This window comes from Pogona vitticeps, chromosome 12 (assembly GCF_051106095.1).
Source record: "Pogona vitticeps strain Pit_001003342236 chromosome 12, PviZW2.1, whole genome shotgun sequence".
Lineage (NCBI taxonomy): Eukaryota > Metazoa > Chordata > Lepidosauria > Squamata > Agamidae > Pogona > Pogona vitticeps.
Genome location: NC_135794.1, coordinates 26,078,044 through 26,099,071, shown reverse-complemented (window position 1 = coordinate 26,099,071; position 21,028 = coordinate 26,078,044). Strand labels below are relative to the sequence as shown.

The 21,028-nt window shown below is 57.8% G+C and overlaps 2 protein-coding genes across 11 annotated transcripts in view; one reads left to right on the top strand and one right to left on the bottom strand.

Moving 5' to 3' along the window:
* The first annotated feature begins 9,582 nt into the window (after nucleotides 1-9,582).
* Nucleotides 9,583-17,358, top strand: NR2E3 (nuclear receptor subfamily 2 group E member 3). Of its 2 annotated transcripts, XM_072981993.2 has the most exons (8): nucleotides 9,583-9,835; nucleotides 11,462-11,612; nucleotides 11,880-11,983; nucleotides 12,656-12,925; nucleotides 14,005-14,186; nucleotides 14,368-14,608; nucleotides 15,281-15,386; nucleotides 15,796-17,358. In XM_072981993.2, exons 1-8 carry the CDS (start codon nucleotides 9,805-9,807, stop codon nucleotides 15,926-15,928), a joined length of 1,218 nt encoding a protein of 405 aa, XP_072838094.2. In that variant the 5' UTR covers nucleotides 9,583-9,804; the 3' UTR covers nucleotides 15,929-17,358. The 2 variants fall into 2 exon arrangements, with proteins under 2 accessions (XP_072838094.2, XP_078237164.1); XM_078381038.1 differs by lacking the exon at nucleotides 9,583-9,835 and having other exon boundaries at nucleotides 10,811-11,612.
* Nucleotides 16,959-21,028, bottom strand: part of MYO9A (myosin IXA) — an 85,081-nt gene continuing 81,011 nt past the window's right edge. For all 9 annotated transcript variants that reach the window (XM_072981843.2, XM_072981846.2, XM_072981845.2 and 6 more), the window contains one exon: nucleotides 16,959-20,459. In XM_072981843.2, the coding sequence (XP_072837944.2) occupies nucleotides 19,963-20,459 (497 nt within the window). In that variant the 3' untranslated portion in view covers nucleotides 16,959-19,962. The remainder of the gene's footprint in view (nucleotides 20,460-21,028) is intronic.

Here is a 21,028-nt window from a genome sequence, read left to right as displayed (position 1 = left end):
CTTCGTTTTCTCTCCCTCTTTCTTCCCGCCGTCGTGTCTTCCTCGGGGCCGGGCCTTCTTGCGGTCCAGTCCGGCCCCCAGGCCCGGCGCGGGGCTCCGGCTCGACCCTCCCTCCCTCCCTGCTTGCCTTCACGAGGCCAGGCGGCGGCCAGGCTGGGCAGAAGCTGAGGGGCCGCCCGGTGTGTGTGTGTGCGTGTGCGTGTGCGTGTGCGTGTGTGTGTGTGTGTGGCGGGGGGAGGGGTGGGTGAGAGGGGGGGTCCCTCTGCCCGGCCAGCCCCACAGGGGTGTCCCCGGGCGGTAGGGCGCCCTCCGCTGGCCGTCTGTGGGGGTGTGGGGTGAGTGGCCGGCCCCGGGGGTCCCTTTGCGCGAGCCCACTCCCCACCCCCCCACACAGATAGACTCCTGAGTTCAGGTTGTTTGTGAGGGGCGTTCAGAGTGTGCGCGTGTGCGGGGGGGGCGCACATTGATTTGTCTCGGGTTGAGGGGAGGTGGGAACGACCACCGGACAGTAACGTCGAAGAGGAACGCGTTTCTGCCCGCGTGTCGTGCTGTGCGTGAGGAAGGGAACTGCCCCCCCGCCCCAGGGGAAGAAGGGCGCTCGCCTCCCAAGGCGCCCCCCCCGCGGCCGGGCTCTTCCCCTGCCCCCCCCCCGGGTGCCCGCCAGGACCAGGATCGGGCCCAGGCCACTTGAGCTGAGAGCGGGGGGGGGGAGGAGGAGGAGGAGGAGGAAGGACGCTCTTGACCCTCGGCCACCCAGGGGCCGGGCTTGCGGGCAACCGGGTCGTGCCCGAGGGCGGCATGAAAGTTTAATTCTCCGCGGCATCATCGCCAGAGCCCTTTGTTACTCCTGGCAGCAGCCGATGATCCCAGAGGGCCGGGAGCAAAGCTGACAGCACCCATCCTCGCCCATCTGTCACTCCCCAGCCCTGGAGGGCAGGAGGCACCATCCATCATGCCAGGGAGCACGCCCGCCCGCCCGCCCGCTCCCCTTGCACAGCAAGCACGCGCACAAAGGAAAAAGGATACTGGCAATCAGGGAGACCTAATTATCTGTGCAACAGGAGCCTGGCCGAGGGCATGGGAAGGGAGCAGGAGGCTGGCTCTTAGACTTCTGAACTCCATCCTTGAATACTAGGGGAAAAAAAGAGGGGGAATGATGATGATGACGGTGACGTTTGTATCCCATGAGCAGTGGAATATTTCTTGCACCCGGTTGACCATTCCAGTGCACTGGTTTTTTAAGCTCAAGGTTGCAGTGTAATGCGCGTTTCTTATAGTGGGAAGTATAGCCTGACTCCCAATGGGAAATTTGCCCCCAGATAACTTCCAGCTTCTTCCAAAGGAGATGGATGTGTTGACAGCTGAGAGGTTTCATTGTGTCCAGCGGCTTTTGCTGGAACAGGATATGGGGCTTTTGGTTGGTTGGTTTGTTTTGTCTTCCTAACCTTCCAACAGCAAAACACAATAATTTGTTGCTCTCTCTGTATGTATTTGTGTAGGTTGCATTTTGTTAAGGAAACAGACATACTCCCTCCTGGTAACTGTTTCTATATCTGCCTCGAAGTGTATCAGCCAGTGGAAACCTGCACCTCCTCCTGTCCCCTCACTGTATCCTGGAGAGGGGTTTCCTCTTTTTGAGCCACCAACAGCGACCACCTCCTTGCGGCAGGCAGTCTCTCGGTGTGCTGAAGGAGGGAGGGCTGGCCCATCAGAGGGAAGCCTCTCAGACTCCCAGGTTGCCAACAGTGTACCGGGGAGGGGAGCAGTAGGCACAGAGCCGACAGGCACCAAGCACCGTCTGGCTCAGCAGGATTATTTGCTGCCTCCCTGACCAGAAAAAAGAGGGTCGCTGGCTCTATGGCAGCCCCTGCTTTGCCTGCTGAATCTCCAGCAGAGTCTCCGGAAAAGGCCAGCCTGCCGTCCAGGAGGCCTCTTTGTTGCTGCCAGTCAGTGTCGACGGTATTGGGCCACGTGAATCAAAGGCCATTCCTTGTGTTCCTAAGAAGGAAGGGTTTCTCAGGGCTCCCCCGCCCCACTTTCTGAACATCCAGCAGGGATGGCCCCGGGGCCAAGCTGTGATTTCTGAAAAGGCCGACAGCAGCGTGTGCTGGTAATTAGTAAATTAGTAATTAAATATCTTCTGCGTGCTGGAGGAGCCAATTCGGAAGTTTTAGGTTCCATAATCCTGCAGCATCTGCCACCAGGGTCTGTCACAAATCTTGGCTCTTCCACCCACCCACCCACCCATTTAATGTTTGCTTCTTTGCCTTGGGTTGGATTATGGAGGTCTGCATCTCTCAGACACTGCCCCCCCCCCCGTCGCCACCAGGAGACGTGACCCCTGCACAAGGGTTCCCAGGACTCGGCAGCCACGATTAATGTCCCTTTTCCTCTTTGGGGGGGGGGCAGCGATCAGTGTTGTTTGGTCCCTTGTCTGGAACCGTAACATCCATTTTTGTCTTCATCACCAAGACGGCAGCAAGGGTGGGAAGGAACCAAGCCTCACCACGGCAAAACACCAACACTTTTTGACGAGGAAGGGCCATGGCATCCCCCCCACACACACGCATATCCAACCTTGTCTGTTCCTTCTAAGTTTAACAGCAGGTCTCATGGTGGTTGGAGCCGACGGAATGGAATTCCCCAACGATGTCTGGGTCGTCAACGCTGGGGCTGTTTTCTTGGCAGGGATGGGGCAACTGCCTGCCTGTCTTTGGGGGTTCTCCTTGGGGTGCTGCTGAGGGGCTGCAGAGAGGAACCCCCCCCCCCCAAAGTCTAGCACCAGGCTGTGGCCAGGAACGATCCTTTCCCACTTCCTCGCCTTGGTGGCTCTGCTTTGCTGGGTGCAGCCGCTAAAGTCCCTGCTTAGTGGTGTTAACAAACTGATTTTGGAGGGGTGAGGGATGATCTCATTTATTTATTTATTTATTTCAGTAATGATTGGATTTGCCTCTAGTGACAGATGGTGGTCAAGCTAATCCAACCCCCCCCATATCTCCCCCCCCCGGGAGCTGGCTTTTTACTGAGTATGAGGAGGGAAGTGCCGGCAGGGCATCCATCAGCCACATCAGCTGTGAGACAGGGGGCCCAAGCAGGCAGCCTGTGGAGCCCCAAGGGCTGCTAGGAGAGGGCTCGTCGGTGGCCCTTTGGCATTTGCCTTTGGAGGGGCTGGGAAACATCGCTCCTTGGCTACCGGGGGTCCCTGAATTCACGGCTGGCCGAGGGCTTTGGGGAGTCTCTGCCCAAAGCACCCGTATCTTCCCCAAGTTGGGCTTGTTTTAAGAAAGGGTTGCTCCTGTTTCCTTTCTCCCTGGCAGCACCTTCGGCATTTCCTGGCTGGGCAGAGCTTGACCTCTGTGAAGCGGGCCTTCACTTTTGAAGGGGATTTGTGCCTGGGGGGGGGCAGCAGCCCCAAGGGGCCAAAGCCACAATGGCCGTGCCAGAAACACTTCCAAGCGTTGGTCCTTGTGGCCACGGAGCCCCTGCTTGCAGAATGTTCCAGAGACGATCTCGGAATGGCTCGGCCCCAACAAAGGGACTGGAGGCCAGGAAGCGGGCGGTTTCCCCTTCTCTGGGCTGGCGCAGAAAGCTGTCTGCGGTTCCTGCCTGTGGCTGGAGGGGGGGGGGTCTCCGTCAGGGGCAGGGGGCCTGGGTCTCACCTGTAGAGTTGTTGGGGGAGAGGAGAGAAGGAAGCAAAGGCACCACTGAGAGGGGGGAGGCACAGGTATCAGGAGGTGCAGCAGTTATAAGAGTCTGGAAACACTGCTTTTGGGAAGCTGGCTGAGGGATCTCGGGATCTGTCATCCTGAAAAGTAACTTTTCCAAACTTTGGGCCCCTTGGATCTGGGCGAGGGGCTCCCACCCCTGCCCTGTACAAAGTAGGGTATGGCACTTGGTTCGACCCTTTGCCCTCCCCGATCCGCATTTTTGCCTGCAAATGTGGGGTTTAGTTGCAAAACGTGGCAGTGACTGACACTGAGACTAGAAAGCAGGATCTCACCCGCTTCCCCCTTCTGTGCAGAAAAGCAGGCTGGGCAAGCCACTGTCCTAGCAAGGGGACCCTGGAAGGAGGCAGGCAGGCCAGTAGCCAGCTAGCTCAAGGGCAGCAGGCTGCTTGCATGACACACAGCTTTCCCTTCTGTCACCTCCATACCTCCCACCTGTCAGGCGGTTCCCCCCCCCCCCCCATCTCTGTTCAATGATAGGGCTGGCCTGGATAAACACACTGCTCTGACTTAACCAGAATGAGGAAGGATGCCTGCTTCAAACACTTGCCGCTCGTTGTCCAGTCCAGAGCCGCAACTCTTGGGAAATTAAGTGACTGTGTTTGAAGTGGGGGGCGGGGAGCGCGGGGGAGCCACCTTGTTCCTTCCCCAAGTGCTGACACCAGCGCTGTGCTCAGTCTTGATCCTTCTCCTCCTCCACGATCCCTCCCCCCTCCCCCCTGCACCAACCCATCAGACGAGCACACCTGAGTGTCGATTATGTAACTGGTTATGACAGTAACACTCCAGATGACAGCCTAGCACATTTCGAGATTTGTGGGCTTGGGCGGCTTGGGAACAAGTCCCGCTGCTGCTTGTTTGAGGGCGGGGGGGGGCTGGCACAGGGTGGGGCAGGAGGAGGCCTCCTGGCTCTGGATCGCCTTTGCTGTCGTGCCCTTGAGAGCTGGCATGTCTCTCCAGGGGACCGACGGGAGGCTGAAATTCTGTCATCTGAAAAAGGAGCCCTTCTGAGCCGCAGAAGAGTTAAGACGGCATTTGACAAAATAAGTCAACGATGAACCTCAGCAGACAATGCTTTACAAAGAATTCCCGCCAGGACCCGGCCAGACCCATTTCCTAAGTTGCTTACATCCTAAGAGCAGATCTTAACTGGACATCTATCATAAATTAAGTGGTTGCAGGATGTGAACTGTTGTTCAATCCATTTGTTGTGTCTCTCGGCGAAAAGTGAGGCTAATTCAGTGGCCGATCCTCTCATCTGTGCAGTCAGACGAGTTGGACGGGGTGGGTGGGGTGATCGTTGAGTGCCTTTCCGCTGTCGGTAGCACCCAAGGGCACAAATGCATGCAGGGCAAGGGACAGCTGGGAAGAGCGCTGGAGTGGGACTCGGGAGACCTGAGCTCCAATTCCCTCTCAGCCATGGAGACCCTCTGGGAGTAGAAACCACCCTTAAATATCTCACGTATTTTCCCTTTCCACATTATTGACTTTTCTGGAACCCGGGGGTAGACTGGGTGCCCTTTGGCCTGGTGGGCCTGCTGCTTGGGCTTCTCTGTCTCCCCCCCCCCCCGCTCTATGTGGACCTCCATTCCTATGGATGGGGACTCCCACAAATCAGCAGTGATGATGGGGGAGGGGCTCCCCGGTCAAGCGCCAAGATGCAAATAAGCCCCAGGCTTAAGGGGGTTTAGGAAGCATACTGCAAAGGGGTAATTAAAGAGGAGGCTGCCCCCGCCCCCCCCCAATCCTAAGCAATTAATTGCCAGCCCCTCCAGGAGGGAGGTGGAAATTAATGACTTCTCAGCATCAGAAAAGATCATTCCGCCCCCGCCCGCCCCCCAGGTTAGCCGTCTGTCTGTGCTGTGCTGTGCTGTCTCCTGCTGCTGCTTGGTCCAGGCCAGAGGTCACTCAAGGGCCCTCAGCCAGCCTCCAGGGCCTGCGGGGGTCCTTGTCCATGTCATGGATGATCCCTGGGCCATGGGAGCAGAGAAGGACCCCCTGGTGATCTCTGTGAGCCCCTGGAAGAAAAAACACACCAGGCGCCAGGACTCCGCTGTCAGCAGGGGATGGAGGGGAACCAGAATGGAATTGGGTTTAGAAGACCAGGCAAAGACTCTGGAGAGCAGGGTTCAAATCTCCACAAAGCCAAGAAACCTGGTGGGCGACTGGCCTGCCTCTCAGGGTTGTTTGGAAGACAAAGAAGCGGGGAAGGAGAATACCAGGTAGAAAAGACGGAAAAGAGAGAACAAGGGTGTTGTCATCCGACCGTCTTGGTGGGTGGTGTCTGGGTGTGTCTGACGGTGTCCTGCTCCCTGCCCCATAACACAAGCCCATGAGGCTTTTGTTCGGTGGGGGGGAGCTCAGCATCCCAGCCCTCCACCCCCCCTCGTGCTTGCTCCATCCTGGGCAGGCCCAGCGTGACCTTTGACTCCCGACAGGCGGCCGTCCTCGAGGGCCCTGGGAGAGGCTTGTTTTTCCCCCCCCCCGCTCTCTCAAGCCTTCTCAGGTGCCTGGAACCGATTCGGGCTCCCCCTACGCAAAGGCCAGGCTCCCCAGCAGCTCCTTAGAGCTCTGTTTTAGAGGAGCTGCTTCATTGCTGGCCTCCGGATGCCCTTGAGCCACCAAGGAGGAGAGTCATGCTTTCCTTTGGCAGCAGGTCCATCAAAAGGGGAAAGACTGAAAATAAGGAAAAGGCTGTTGGGTAGCCAGGAGATGTCCTTCTGGAAGGTTCTGCCACTTCCGCTGGCTGTGAATTGTACGGATCGGATTGGAAGGATTTCTCTTCTCCCCTCCCCCCTTTGTGGTGCCCTCTTGCACCCACAGCCAACCTGACCATTTATGGATGGCGCTTGTAATGTGCTCTGTCTGGGAGACATGGAGAAAGGCTGCGCCAGAAAGTCACCGAGGAAGGACGGCCAGGAGAGAGGGAGGACGGTGCCTTCTTTTCCCTTTTCGGTGACAAAGCCCTTGTGATCTTTGAACCTTCCAAGCGAGCAGGCCAGACACACCTGGGGTCGGAGGGGAAGAGCTTCCAGGGATTTGAACCCTGGGATGCAAAGCCGTGGTTTTGCGTGAGATGGAGCAAAGGATGGCAGTAAAACCCCTGCGCCCCCTCCCTCTTCCCGGGGGGGGGAGAGGTCGGTGGCGCAGGGGTAGGTGGGTGGGTGGAGGAGAAAGAGAGAGAGAGAGATCAGGGCTGCAGACTAATTATGACCTTGTCACTAATGGCTGATGAAGCATCCGTCACCATCTGGCCTCTGACTGCCGGCAGGGATTGCCTGACGCAGAGCTGCTCTCTCTCAATCCAGGGGCTAATTGTTTTTGTTAAATGCACAGACTCCCTCTGGCTTCCCTGTTGTCTTTGCCGCCCCCCTTCCTTACACCAAGTAAAAGGATTAGTGGGGAGATTGTGGAGAGGAGGTCTTTGGAAGGGTGGTGGGCAGAGAGCGGGAGAGGCGCGTCTGGCCACCCTTCTTCGCCTTCCGTTCCCTTGCCTCTTCTCTGCCTTTCACAGGGCTGGACCCCCCCCCCCCCCGAACAAGGAGCAGCACTGGAGAGGTGCCCCCACCAGCCTGGCCAGGCTCCTTGCCTGGTGGCCCCGACAGAGCTGTTCATGAACAAGGAGTCATGAGCACCTAAGAAGCGCCCCGCTGGATTAGGCCCCGGGCTCCCTGAGTCCAGCTCCCTGTATCCCCCAGTGGTCCCATCAGATGCCACTGGGAGCCCACAAGACCACTAGAGATCTGTCACCTGATTCCCCCCCCCCTTCCCCTGCCTCTGGCCTTTGGAGGGACCTTCCTTCAAAGCCTGGCGATGATGCGTCCAATTGTGGCTTGTCACCTGCGATGGACTTTTCCTCCAGGAATCTGTCCCATCCCCTTTTCGAGGCATCTGGGCCTCCTTATACATGGGGTGGGGTGTGCTTTGTCAGGTAACAGGACAGAACACCCCTTTCACCTGCTCCGGCCCACGAGCCACCTGGCCTCTTACGGAGGCCAAGAGCCGATGGAGAGAGCAGAGCTGCCTGGCACACAGCCACACACACCCTTTGCCCCTTGTTGTGTGTTTCCCCTCCCCCCCCCCGGTCCCTTTCCTTCTCTTTGCTGTTTTGCCTTTGCAGACAACTGGAGCCCAAAGGGATGAATTGCAGGTGGGCTTTCAAGGCCTGTAACCCAAAGGGAGGGGTGTGCCAAAGCGGGAGCAGGTGGACGGCACCCCAAGTGGGCAGCTGAGTGACCCCTCCCTCTCCTCACCCGAGGCTTGGCCCTCCAGAAGTTGGCATCCCCTTAAGCTTTCTGTGAAACCCATCATGCCTCCAGCAGGGTCTGATCCCGTCTCCCTGAGACCATCCTGAGAAAGCTGCAAAGCCAGGCTTGGAAGCTCCCACATTGTGCCTCCCTCCCTCTTGCTCTTGCTCTTGCTCTTGCCACGCCTCACCGGGTGATCCCTGGAGCGCTCAGACCCCTGCTTGCTGCTTTGGTGTCATTTGTGTTGCTCCCGACGAGGCCTTCCCTGACCTGGAGATTTTTACAAAGCAGCCTGAGAACCGCATTAACTGTTAGCAAGGGGGGGTGTCTTGGGAAGAGTGTCCGATGGGGAGCTAACCCCATTGTGTGGCTCCTGCTCCTGCGCTGCTGCCAGGGATGCGGAGAGGGGTGCCGGTGCCGGCTCTGGCTGAGGTGCCCAGACGCCTCGGGGTCCGGGCATCTTGACTTGGGCCACGGGGTGATGCTTCCCCCGCTGCATCTCTGGTGGCAAAATAGCCTTCGCCCTCAGCTCCAGCGCTCCCCCCTGCACGAGGGCAGATAATTCGGAGGCAGCTGCCCGGTGGAGCTGTTGGCACTGAAGCGGGATTAAACCCCGGTCACCATGCCGTGTTGATGCTCGGGGCACCTTTGCTCCTGCGTGTGCAGAGGCAGCCACCCAAGGGGTGTAAGTGCTCCACGCTCCACGTGGGGGGGGGGAGAGTTCCTGGGGTACCGACCATGTCAGCCTTGCAGCTCATCCAACTCCGGACATCTCTGCAAGATCCCCACAGAAGGGCGAGGTCTCCCCAGAGCCCCTGATGTGATTTCCTGGGCAAGGTTTCTTCTACCTCACCTTTCCCCTCATGAATGATGCAGGGCCCGTTGGCAGAGCGGACGCCCTCACCTGCCTGAAAAAGGGGCCCATGAAATATTCAGTGCCCATCAGCCTCTGCCCATGTCGGTCAGGCCCCCTCCCTGCCCAAAAGGCATCAAACATTGACAAGGAGGGTGCCAGGGCAGAGCTGGCTGGGCGGGGGTGGGGGCGAGGGGGGGGAGAAGAGAGATCAAATGGCAGGAGAGGACGGGCAGCAGCGCCCTTGGCTGGCCTGCCGGCTGATGGCTGGACAAATGAGCAGCCATTGTCTCGCCCCCGAAGGCACAGGGGCCCGTTTTGTTCAGCAGGGCCGGGAAGAAACAGTGTGGAGAGATTCAGTGTCAAAGGAGGCGTCTGGTTACCACATTCTGCCACCCTCTTGGTCTCCTGGACGGGTCCTCCTCACCTTTTCTGTCCTTCCAGGCGTGGCTGATGGTTCCACCTTTGGAGGCAGGCTAAAGATTAAGAGGATGACTGGGAGGCATCTGCTTAGGCAGCGCCTGAAGGACTAATCTTGCCCCCCTCGAGGCCGCAGGAGCAACTCCGGCGAGGAGAGTCCTGCAGGCGGGCGACGGCCGCACAAACTCCTCTGAGGCTCCAGAAGGGCAGGGCTCCCCTGGGGTCCGGGGAGGCTGCGGGGCTGGGGGCCCCCGGAAGAGCCCAGCCAGGGCAGGAGGGACCCCCTCCTCTGGGAACCTGCCCCAAGTGGCCCTCCTGGGAGGGAGGGAGGGAGGGAGGAGGGGCTGGACGGCCAGCCAGCCCAGGGGCAACGTGGCTGCCTTGGGTGGGTTCCGGCTGCTGGATCTGACCCCAAGGGGGCAAAAGGCCGAGACGGAAGAGAAGGGGGGCTGTGGAGGACGCTGAGTCCTGAAGGCCTCTGTGTCCCCACGGCGCCCCCACGGCCCCCAGCATCCGCCTCAGCCTCCTGACGACCACCTCCTCCTCGGCAGAGTCTGGGATGGACAAAGGCTTGGAGGGCAGCCCGCCAGGTAAGCTGCCCCCGGGTTGCTGGGACCCCCTCCTTCCGGCCTCCTTTCCTCCGACCCTGCCCTGCCCTGCCCTGCCCTGCCTGAGGGTTTTCCGGCTTAGGAGCCACAGTAGAACTGGGCTTCTCTGGCCGGCTGAGGGAATGGTCTGGCACCCAAGAGCACTTTGTACCCCCCTCCCCCCTTGTTCCTCAGGACCAGCATCGCTGGAAGGAGCTGATGATGAATAGAAAGAAGGAAGGAGGGAAGGAGCGGATGGATGGATGAATCGATGGATTGATGGGATGGGGAGATGGGGAAGGGGAAGGAAGGAAGGGGATCCTTTGTCTTGCTTAGAGTTAGGAGTGTTTGAGACAGGCAGTTGGAGCGAGGCTGAAAGGTATGAGGGGGAAGACGACTCACACACACACCCCGGTCTCCTCAAAAGCCAAACAGGAGTGTTAAATATTGGGGTGGTGTGCTCTCCATTCAACTGAAAAGTTGATGCTGACAGCTAGATGGGTAACAGATGTCGGGGGGGGGGGGAGAGCTATAACTTCAAAGGGTTGTTGTGAGATTGAGATGGGAGGATGGGGAAGCTGCTTCCTCCAACCCTCCACCTGCACCTTCTGTATGATCAAACAAACACATGGACGCTGATAGACAAGCCCCAGAAGACTTGGGGGGGGGGGAAGAGAAAGGGGGAAAGGGATAACCTCTTATTATCTGGCTGCTTTCAGCTCCCCCTGTAGAAGATGCGAAGAGACCTTGGCAGTTGGGAGGTCCCGTTTAAGTTTCCCCCTCTGCTCTTCCCTGTTGTCTGGGGGGGGGGGGAGAGATTCATTCCTGGGAGGGGGGGTGTTTCCTCCTTCGCTTCAGCCTGTGGGCACGGATGCCTCCTTGCTCAGCTGGTGTGTCGTCCCCTTGGCTTCTCCCTCCGAGCCTGATCCCACCATCACCAGTGAGGGGGGTGGGGGTGGGGGGGTGAGCACCAGTGGGGCCGGCCCTGGAAATGTGGTGGGAAGCCCACCCGGGAGAGGCGGTGTCCTCCCTGCCCTACAGCTGGCGGTGGGAGACGGGGGGGGCCCTAAGGGGAGCAGTGACTCCTGCTTGCCTCGGCCGCCGCCTAGATGGAAGTCCTTTCCTTTACACAAGCCCAAGGATCGGGCCCCCAGGGAGGGAGGCACTTCTCTGCTGAGCAGGCAAGCTTCCTTGCTCGAAGCAGCCCATTAATGCTGCTCGCTGGAGAAAGAGGTTCTTGCTGCTGCTTTTTGCGCTCTTGAAAAGTCATGGGTCCTCTTGCTCATGACTTTTCGACTAAACACGAATTCAGGACTCCTGCCTCTAAGGGAATGGCAGAAAAAGCATGCCATAGAAATCGCTTTGGAAAGTGAAATGAAAAAAATGGCCAGGGCTCCGGCTGACCTTCGGTTCCCACCTGCAGTGGAGTTGCTTCTGGGATCAACGGTTCCTGGCAGGAGCCTGGCCTGGGGCGCCTGCCTGCCGGCTGAGCCCAGCTCCTCCTCGGTGGGAGGCACCACTGCCCATCCTCACGTTGCCTGGGCTAGAAACCCACGGAGCGCCCCCCCCACCCCGCCCCTGCCCCTGCCATGGGTGCCCCTGACCCCCGGCCTGCTCTCTTGCTGACAGGGCTCGGCCCGGCTCCGGGCAAAGCCGGGAGCCCGTTGCTCCTGTGCAAGGTGTGCGGCGACACCAGCAGCGGGAAGCACTACGGCATCTACGCCTGCAACGGCTGCAGCGGCTTCTTCAAGCGCAGCGTCCGCCGGAAGCTGATCTACAGGTGAGGAGGGCCAGCCCTGAGCCGGGCAAAGGCCCCCCCCCCCGGTCCTGCTCAGCCCGCGTCTCCTTGCATGCGGGGGCGGTGGCGGTGGGGGGGCAGTTCTTGTTTCTGCTTGGGGGCAGAAGGTTTGATGTGCTTCGTAAGGCCGAAAGGCCAGCCCCTGCCTCCCTCCCGCCCGAAGCCCTCCCTGGCCCCTGAGCAGCCTCCTGGGCCGCAGCGACCCTGCCACGGCCTCCCGCCTCCCCTTGCTCTTCCCCCCCCCGACAGATGCCAGGCTGGCACCGGGATGTGTCCAGTGGACAAAGCGCACAGGAACCAGTGCCAAGCTTGCCGCCTGAAGAGGTGCCTGCAGGCTGGAATGAACAAGGACGGTGAGCAGCCCAGATCTGCCCCTCTGGTGGGTCCCGGGGCCCCTAGACCCAAAGGCTTCCACCCCAGCCCTGCAGAGCAGCCAACAGGGTTCGGGGACAGCGAGGAGGACCCGGCGAGCTTGCTCTCTTCGCCAGCCGCCGGGTGCCCGCTCGCCAAGGGAGGGCCGGGCTGGAGCCACGGTCCGGTCAGCTGACCCAGTGCCGGCTCTGCTGCCCATTTGGGAAGAACTGCTTTGGACGCCTAGGACGCCTAGGCCACTGTCCCCTGTTTCCCACCACGTGCCAGCTGGGGAACCGTCCTTGGGAAAAAGGTCTATAAAGGCAGCGATAATTCACCCCAAGTCCCTTTAACAAAAAGCCGATCCTGTTATGCTCGCTGCCTCTCATGCCTACAAGAGCTGAATCGATCAATGGCCCCCAAAGGGGAGGGGAGGGACGTGTGGGGTTTAGGCCTGGCTTGGAGGTGGGAAGGTCGGCAGAGTGCCGTGGGCGAATTCAGCCAGGGAGGTCGCGGGGCCCTCGGCCACCCTCTTGGGGGGTTTGCGTTCTGCGCCTGGGCCAGAGGGTTTGCTGGAGGAAGGGCGGGGCGGCTGCGATCGCCCCCCTCGGCTCCCCAGACAGGCGGGCGAGCGAGCGAGTGAATGACCCACGGCCTCACTTGTCTACCACCAGCCGTGCAGAACGAGCGTCAGCCCCGGAGCACCGCCCAGGTTCACTTGGAAGCCATAGACCTGGAGACAGAGCGGGCACCGGAGCACTTGGCCACCGTGCGGGAGGGGCCCCTGCCGTCCTGCCCCCCGACTGTGCCGAGCCACAGGGTCCCCGCGGCTTGTTCTGTGAGTGGGGCGTCCAGGGCCCGGCCCCCCACCCCGCCCAGCAACCATCGCTTCATGGCCAGCCTGATGACCGCCGAGACCTGCGCGAAGTTGGAGCCTGAAGACGGTAAGGGGGGGCGCCTCCTGGGGGAGGGAGGGGGAGGAAAGGGGAGGAAAGGGGAGGGCAGGAGCCGAGCCGAGGGCCTCCTTGTCTTCTAGGTGGGTGGAAAGGCAGGGCCCCGGCGACTGGGAGGCGAACCAAGGGAGCTCTTTTGTAAGGAGGAGAGTCGACGCAGTGCCATTTTAGGGGTCTGGGCGGAGGCCTGAGGGGGCCCAGAATCTCTGCCGTCCCGCCAGCTGGACGTCTTTGAGACCACCTTTTGTGGCTTCTGGGAGATCTCGGGGTTCTGCAACCAACGAGCGGCAAGCCAACCAAGCCTGAAGGCTGCCCTCGGTCCCGCGGTCTCCGAGCCAGCTTGCTCGGGACCATCCCTGAGCAGAGCTTACAGGAGGGCGCCCAGATGAATGAAGGGCCGCTAAAAAGTCTGAAGAAGAAGACACTGAACCATGGCTTGGTCACAGGCTGACAAGAAGAGCCATGGCTGAATTGGGCTTTGTGTAAATAAAATCGATTTTAAGAACCCCAACTACACAACGCACGGGGAAGGGGGATTTTTTTTGTCCCAGAATTGTGGGGTTTGTTTTGCTTCTTCTGCTGTAGGCTTGTTTTTAATTTTCTTTTTTCAAGGGGGATAGCAATAATCTGACATGACAGTAAACATCTAGGAGCCTGCTGAGAGAAAAAGGAGGGGAAGGGTTCCCTTCTCCGTCCCAAAGTGAAATTGACCAAAGAAATGTACAATATTAAGGACTTCTTCATTTTGCAAAAGAGAGGGAAGATGTTTAAAACATCTCTGTCCTCTCCAGCATTTGATGGGAGGGGCCAGATTTTAAAACAAGAGCCACTAATTGCTTGTGGCAGGGTGACTTTGCAGTATATCATGTTTTTTAACCTTTGCCTATATGATCTGTAAGGCGCCTGGTTGTATTATTTTGCTCTCTGACCAAGATAGCCAAGAAAAGAAAGCAGCTACCAGCACCAAAATGGAAGAGCTTTTCCTGATACTCTTGGGCTGTAGCCATGCTCCTTTGACCAGGCTCATTTAGGGCCTCATGCCTTCACTGAGGGATGATTGCCTTTTGCAGTTGATGAGAACATTGATGTCACCACCAATGAGCCTGAACGGCCAGCTGGTGGGGCTCGGGTGTCTCCGTCCTCCGCCGCCAGCCCTGAGAGCGTCTACGAAACCTCTGCCCGACTCCTCTTCATGGCTGTGAAATGGGCAAAGAACTTACCGGTCTTCTCCAACCTGCCCTTCAGAGACCAGGTGAGTCCCAAACTGTCAGGAAGGGCTCAGGGAAACCAGCATAGTAGCAGTGGAAATAAGAGCGGTCCCGAGGGGCTTTCTGTAACCCTGAGCCTTATTTCAGCAATCGGGCCTGTCGTGACCAGCTGCTCCCGAGTCACTGAGCAGGGGCCGGGTTCCCCCCTCCCCTTCTCATCCACAGGTGATCCTCCTGGAGGAAGCCTGGAGCGAGCTGTTCTTGCTTTGTGCCATCCAGTGGTCTTTGCCGCTAGAAAGCTGCCCTCTCCTTTCTGTGTCAGAGCTGGCCCCCACCCTCCCTGGGAAGCCAGCGTCCGGCGGAGTGGACCTGCGGGCCCTGCAGGAAATCATAGTGCGCTTCAAGGCCCTGCTTGTCGACCCCACTGAGTTTGCCTGCATGAAAGCCATCGTGCTCTTCAAACCAGGTGAGCTGAACGCTGGAGGATGGGCCGGTGGCGTTTTCTGAGCGTCAACGCCAAGTTCAGCACCAAGGCAAGGGAAGCCGGGCTCCCACTGTCCAGGGCATGCAGATGGGGCAAAGGCCCTCGCTGCAGTTTTAACTGCTTTAGAGGAGTGTCCAAAGCAGCAAAACAAGGCAAAAGACAAAAAAAATGTGGCCCCCTTTAAGGTGCCACATGGTTTTGTCTTGTTTTTTTGTTTCTTTGGATTTTGCCTGATCTGCTTGCACTGACTCACATGGTGGCCTCCTCTAAAACTGCTTTAGCGTGGATTTGCTCACTTGTTCTTTATATAACCCCACCTTACTTATCAAATAAAAATATATAAACCCGGTTATAAATTTAGAACCTCTTGAAACCTTCTTCCCGATGACGTTCCAAGGCTACTTATTTCTGAAATTTTGAGACCTTTTAAAAATAACATATATTAAATCAAGCAGTCTTAGTCCAAAATCTTGAATCCTTGTTTATATTATGAATCAACCAAATAGACTTAAGAAGGAAAACACAGTCCCATATAGTTCCAGATTTCATCTCCTTTCACTCATGACCTCCTGGGCACTTCTAAAGTCCAGCCGCTTCTCCCTCTGGGACACCCGACTCTCAGTGCGGAATTCATTCTGGTGGTTTGATTTGCAGAAACACGAGGCCTGAAAGACCCAGATCAAGTGGAGAATTTGCAGGATCAGTCCCAAGTGATGCTGGGACAACATAACCAGATACATTATCCGAACCAGCCTGTCAGGTATATGCAGTCCCGTGTCTGGTGGTGGTGGTGGTTTTGTTCCCCAGGTGGGTAGAAGGTAGCTTTGCCAGCTGTGCTTCCTTAATTTTCTGCTTCCGCTCCACACTTGGTTTGAGCTGTTTCCAAGAGTTGTTCTGCACCTCCTGCCTTCTGTCTTCCTAATGTTTGTGCTCCTTGTTTATAATGATATCTACCTGTATACTCTTTTTAAAAACATTTATTTTCATTGGACATTTTCAAAGTTGAAAAGGGATCCTTAAAACTTTCCAATGGGGCACCCGGTCTGTGTGCATCCATGGGCTGAAAGACACCCCCCCCGGGGGCAGGCGGGGGGGGGAGGAATGCGCGTTCTCATTTTGCTCCAAAGAGAGTCATCCAAACCAATTTATGCGCCGTCTCCTCCCTCCAGGTTCGGAAAACTCTTGCTGCTCCTTCCTTCGCTGAAGTTTATCTCTTCCGAACGCATCGAGCTGCTTTTTTTCCGCAGGACCATCGGAAACACTCCCATGGAGAAGCTGCTCTGTGACATGTTCAAAAACTGACGCGTTCTTTGGAGTCCCTCTGAGGCTCTGGGGTGGCCTCTCCCTTTGGGAACCTTGGCCTGAAAGGCCGCTTGGGAGCAGAGGCAGGATCGGCAGCCCTTTCCCTCCCCCTTCGGGGGGGGGCCTGCTCCCAGGATTTGGCTCAGCTAGAGATAAGGTGAAGGGGGCAGGGCTTGGTTGTCAAAGACTCGGGCCCTCCAGCTCTCTGCAGGCGGGTCCCCCTGTGCTTTCTTGCTGCTGCGTTCCCGGATGGGATTTCTTTGAGCAGATGAGAACTGCTGCCCACTGGAGAATGAGCTTGGGATTCCAGCAGCTGCAGAGGAGAGCCAGATGCTGGTGGCATTTTGTAGGGGCACCAGCCGAGAGATGCTTATCAGCTATTCTCCAGCTTGGTAGTTTGCTGGGGGTGGGTGGGAGAGGAGCAGCTTCTTTCTGAGGCACTCATTCCCATAAACTGGGAAGTAACTAGTTACTTTTAAAATACTTCTGCTGTAGCAGCAGCTGAGTACCTAGGGGGCTTAGAAGTTCGCCAGTAAATAGCTACTTTTAAAAAGTGACTTTGCAAGCTCTATGGACCAGATCCCATGGCTGTGCCGTTTCTTCTTCTGGAGCTATCCGGCCAACAAAAGGGACAGAGCCCTCCAGTTCCAGCCTCACTGATCATCACACATTCTGCAAAACCCACCCACAGATGCTGGGAAAGGTCATGTGCCCTGTCCCATGGGGATGGGAGGGCGGGCGAGTGAGAGGGCCATTAACAAGTATCATCGTTTCCCCCCTTTCTGGCCAGATGTTCTGAAGCAGCCCCAGAGGCAACGGCTTTGCACTGATTTGCTGAAGGTTCAATCCCCACTCACTTCCCCCCCCCATGCCTGGGGTGGTGGACAAGCCTTGGGCCCATGGCCTTGGGCTTTGTGTGTGTGTGTGTTGTCTCCTCTGTCCCTCTGCCCCCCCCCAACATGAGCGGCCCTCCCCCAAAGGGAGAGGCAGCCAAGCCACCAAGGACAGAAGGAAGCGGCCACCATCACTCTTGTTTTTCCATGGCTTTGTTCTTTAATGAGCTGGGGGTTATTTGTTCATAACATTCTTTTTGTACAGCCATATAATATCATATTTACGAAATATTACACAAATTGCACTTTAAATATGACGGCCTTGTTCCAGAAAAGTGAAACAAAAATAACATTAATTTTAAAAAAAATTAAAGAAACTTCCAGACACGGAGAACTGGCCAGGGTCCGGCTGCCTGCAAGTCCCCCCGTTTGGTGAGCAGAATAAAGCATTTTCCTTTACAGTCTTTTTTAAACAGGTAACATTTTTAGAGTAAGACGTTGGACAATATATCCTTTTACAATAGTCTGCTTTTAAAATTTACACTCAGTATGCTTATAAATTATTTTTAAAAATTCCATTAAAAATAACTATATGTAGCCGCCGGTCCTTCTTCCTAGTGGTGAGTACATTCACTTAAATACCACAAAGTGGGGAAAGATGGGTGTGTGGGGGGGGGGGGAACAGTCATTCTGGAAGACAGGCCTTGGGGACAAACTTGGCTAGGAAATATTTTCCCCCCCTAAAAAGACTTCCAGAAGCCGTCTGAGAACTATTTGGGTTCATGTGAAACCTCCCTCCCTCCCAGAGGCCAAGGCTGACAGAAGGGCTTTGCACTTGAAGAAAAGGGAGTGGCTGCTGTATGGGGATTGGAGTGTGTGTGAAAGAGAGACAGGTGCCGCCAAGGGTGCAACAAAGCACAAAGGGAGAAGGGGACCTGGCCACGATCCATCCCCATGCAGGAAGCCCCTGCCTCTTTTGCCAGAGCTTCTGAGAGTAACAACCCCCCTCCCGGCTCTGAACCCAGAAGGGAGCCGACTGCGGGCGGGGGAGGCCAGGCGCACTGCCCCAAGGAGAAGGGGCCTGCCATCCTTGCTTTGGACTCTCACGCCCGGGATCCACACCGGCTGGGGCGCCCTCGGCGCAGGAGTCCAAAGCAGGGCTTCTCCCTGGCCGTTGCCGGGAGCAAAGAGGCGCTTCTCTAGAGAAGCATCAAATCCTTGTGAGGTCTGAAAACTGCCTGGGGCGCCAAAGCTGGGCAAAGCGACCGTGCATGGAAAAAGACAAATGGAAAGACATGCACCCCCTACCCCCACCCCGTCCTTGCAAAGGCAAGGGTGCCAAGACTGTGCTCCCCAAGGGAAGGGCCCGGGTGGAGAGCCGGAGAAGCAGCACGGCCAGAGGCACCTCGGACAGGCGCCCGGGGGTGGTGGTGTTTCTGGCTGATGGGTCCCCCTGCCCACCATGGCCGGCCACTGAAAGCTTTGCCTTCTCTAAGGAGGCCTCTTTAATGCCATGCCTCCAATTATAAAGCTGAAGGTTTGGAAAAAACAAGGCTTTTAAAAAAAATGTGCCCCCCCCAACTGCAACTCAGCCACGCCTCCCCCCCCCCCCGCCAAGGCCTCCTGGAGATGGTGGCTCCGTGGGGGACTCTGTGCTCTCCAGAGGGTGCACGCTCTAGCTGCCTGGCTCGGCTGAGAAGGGCTGTCCCCACCCCACCCCGCTCACCTGTTAAGTCTTCCGCTACTTCTCCATCAGCCAAACGGCAGGCGGGGGGGGCAGCAAATCTCCCTGGGGGAGCTTGGTGTCTGATGGCCTCAGCAGCCAGTGACTGGCCCACAGCCCCCGCCTGGTCACGGGGCAGAGGTCATGACCGAGAGCCATCTGGCAGCCCAAGCGAGCCCCTCTTCCGGTCCTGCAGCCACACCAGAGCGATGGTGGTGCCGCCAGGTGGGAGCTTCCAGAAGAGCCGCTTTTAAAAAAAAAAGGAAATCAACCTGATGGCTTAAGTGATGAAGGAGGGGCTTCTCCCACACCTTTGCAGCCACGGAAATGGCAAGACGGATTCCTGAATGGTCCAGATCCAGGAAAGGGGCAGGATAAGCGGGCCCTCACAGTCTCCCCTCCCTTTACCTTCCTGGCTTCAATGTGCCACATTAAAAAAAAAGTCCAACATGGTGGAAAAGAAAAGTTTAAGAAATCCAGAAGACATTTTATTTACATTTAACCAGCAACCCTAATACTAAATCTCTTCATTTTCTTGCGCCTTTGTTTAATACTGCTGTCAGCCAAGAAAGGGATGTTCTTTCCAGAGCGATTAGGACCCTGACCCCTTCCTTATGACCTCCGCCCCCTCCCTTTGACTCTCCCCACAAAGCTCCCTGCTGGGCTCAAGGAGGTGTGTGTCGGGGGGGGGGGCTCAGCCAGAAGGGCGACAGCCCCTCCCACCTGACTCTCCTTTCGCTCGAGGCCGCGGGCCGGGTGGCAGCCACGACTCCTGGAATTTCGGCACGTGCCTTGGGCTCTGACCTACCTGGAATCCAACCGGCATCGGTTGATTGAAACAACCCCTAAACCAAAAATACGAAAACAAAAACCCCTGGGAACCGAGCGCCCAAAATTGGTCATTTTTTTCCCCACCGGCAGGCACCCGGGGGCCGGTCTAGGAAGGGGTTGAGTGGAGAGCAGCGTTTTGACACCACCGGACGAGACGACGGAGGAGGGTGTCGCCCCTCTTTCCAAACCAAGAGCTTGGCTTCCTTCCTCCCACGAAGACCCAGGCGTCGCCATCGGAAGGCAGACGCCCCCAACCTCTCCAACAGCGGCTCCGACCCCCAGGTTGACAGCCTGCCTCCCGAACTCCTCCGCCTGCCACCCTGTCCGTTCTCTCATGAAAGACACAGTCGGGGGCGGATGGAGCGCTTCCACCCGAGTCACTGGCCCCCGTCCCCTCCATGGGTTTCCCGCGTCCCTTCCGGTTCCCAGCCCGACAGGCCGAGTCCCAAGAGTTAAGGACATCTGAGGTCCAAGGAAACCTCCTACCCCTGGTTTCAGTTCCACCGCCTGCCTCCCCTTTTCCGCACCAGCAACACAAGGTTGGGACGCCAAGCGACGAGGGAGAGGGAGAAGCTGGACGGGATGGCGGTGGAGGTCCGGCAATGGTGAGGAGGCGATGATGCTTCCCTTTGCGGCGACGGCGCGGCTCACACCATGAACTCCTGATTGCCCAGAAGCACCAGCGGCTGAGCGGCTGGGCCGTCGGCAGCCTCCGAGGGCCTCTTCCAGCCCGGCCCGGCCGCCCCCTCTGGGAGCCCCCCGGCTTTGGCTTTGGGGGAAGAGTTTTTCACATTCTTTAGCTTCTGCTTCCCTTTCTCGGGATTGAAGGTCCCCCGGGTGGTGAACTGGGGCCAGTCGTCCAAGCCTTTCGTGGGCCCCGGTGGCCGTTCTGGCGCCATCTCGGCCCCGGAGGGACTGGCTCGGTAGAAGGGGGACTTGGAGTAGATCTGGAAGCGTTTCCTAGTGACGTGAGGCAGGCAGGAGGAGGAAGAGGAGGAGGAGGAAGGGGACAGGGCGGGAGAGGAGACAGAAGAGTCCACCGAGTCCACTGAGTCTGGCTGCTTCCTCAGCTGCCGACGCGATCTGGCGGTGATGGGAGCCTCCACCCTGATGGCCCTGGCCAGGCCGAGGGCTAAACTTCGGTCTGATGGAAGAAGAGGAGGGGAGAGGAGGGACACAGCTTGAGGTATAACCCCACGAGTCAAGAGTAGCATTCCCTGAAAGTGTGAGCAGCAGAGCAGCCAGAATGCGTTCCCAAAGTGCACGTTATCCTGCACTTCGCTCTGTTTAAACAAGCCGTTTCCTATGAAGGAAAAACCCTTTCGGCCCTGAGGGGGAGGCCACCTTCCCCGCACAGACCTCTCCCGGCGCTGTGGTGGGGCCTCTGCCCTCTGCCACTCAACTTCAGCCGGTGGGAGAGAGAAGACAACAGAAGGCATGTTTCTCCCACAAGACCGTCAGCATTTCTGGCACTATCGACGCGGAAGCTGCAACCTGGGCAGGAGCGGCTCCTCTCCCTGGGCCGCCTTTGCGCAATGAACATTAGAAGCGTGACACGCAGGCGTCCGAGTGGCTCCCCTCTGGGAGACGAGGAACGCAACCTCCTCGCCTTGGGCGTTTCCCATTCACCAGGGGACGCCACTCAGGGACCCACTCTTAGAGAAGCAGTGGTCACTGCTCAAAGTGACGGCTGGATCAATCCCACTATTGAAA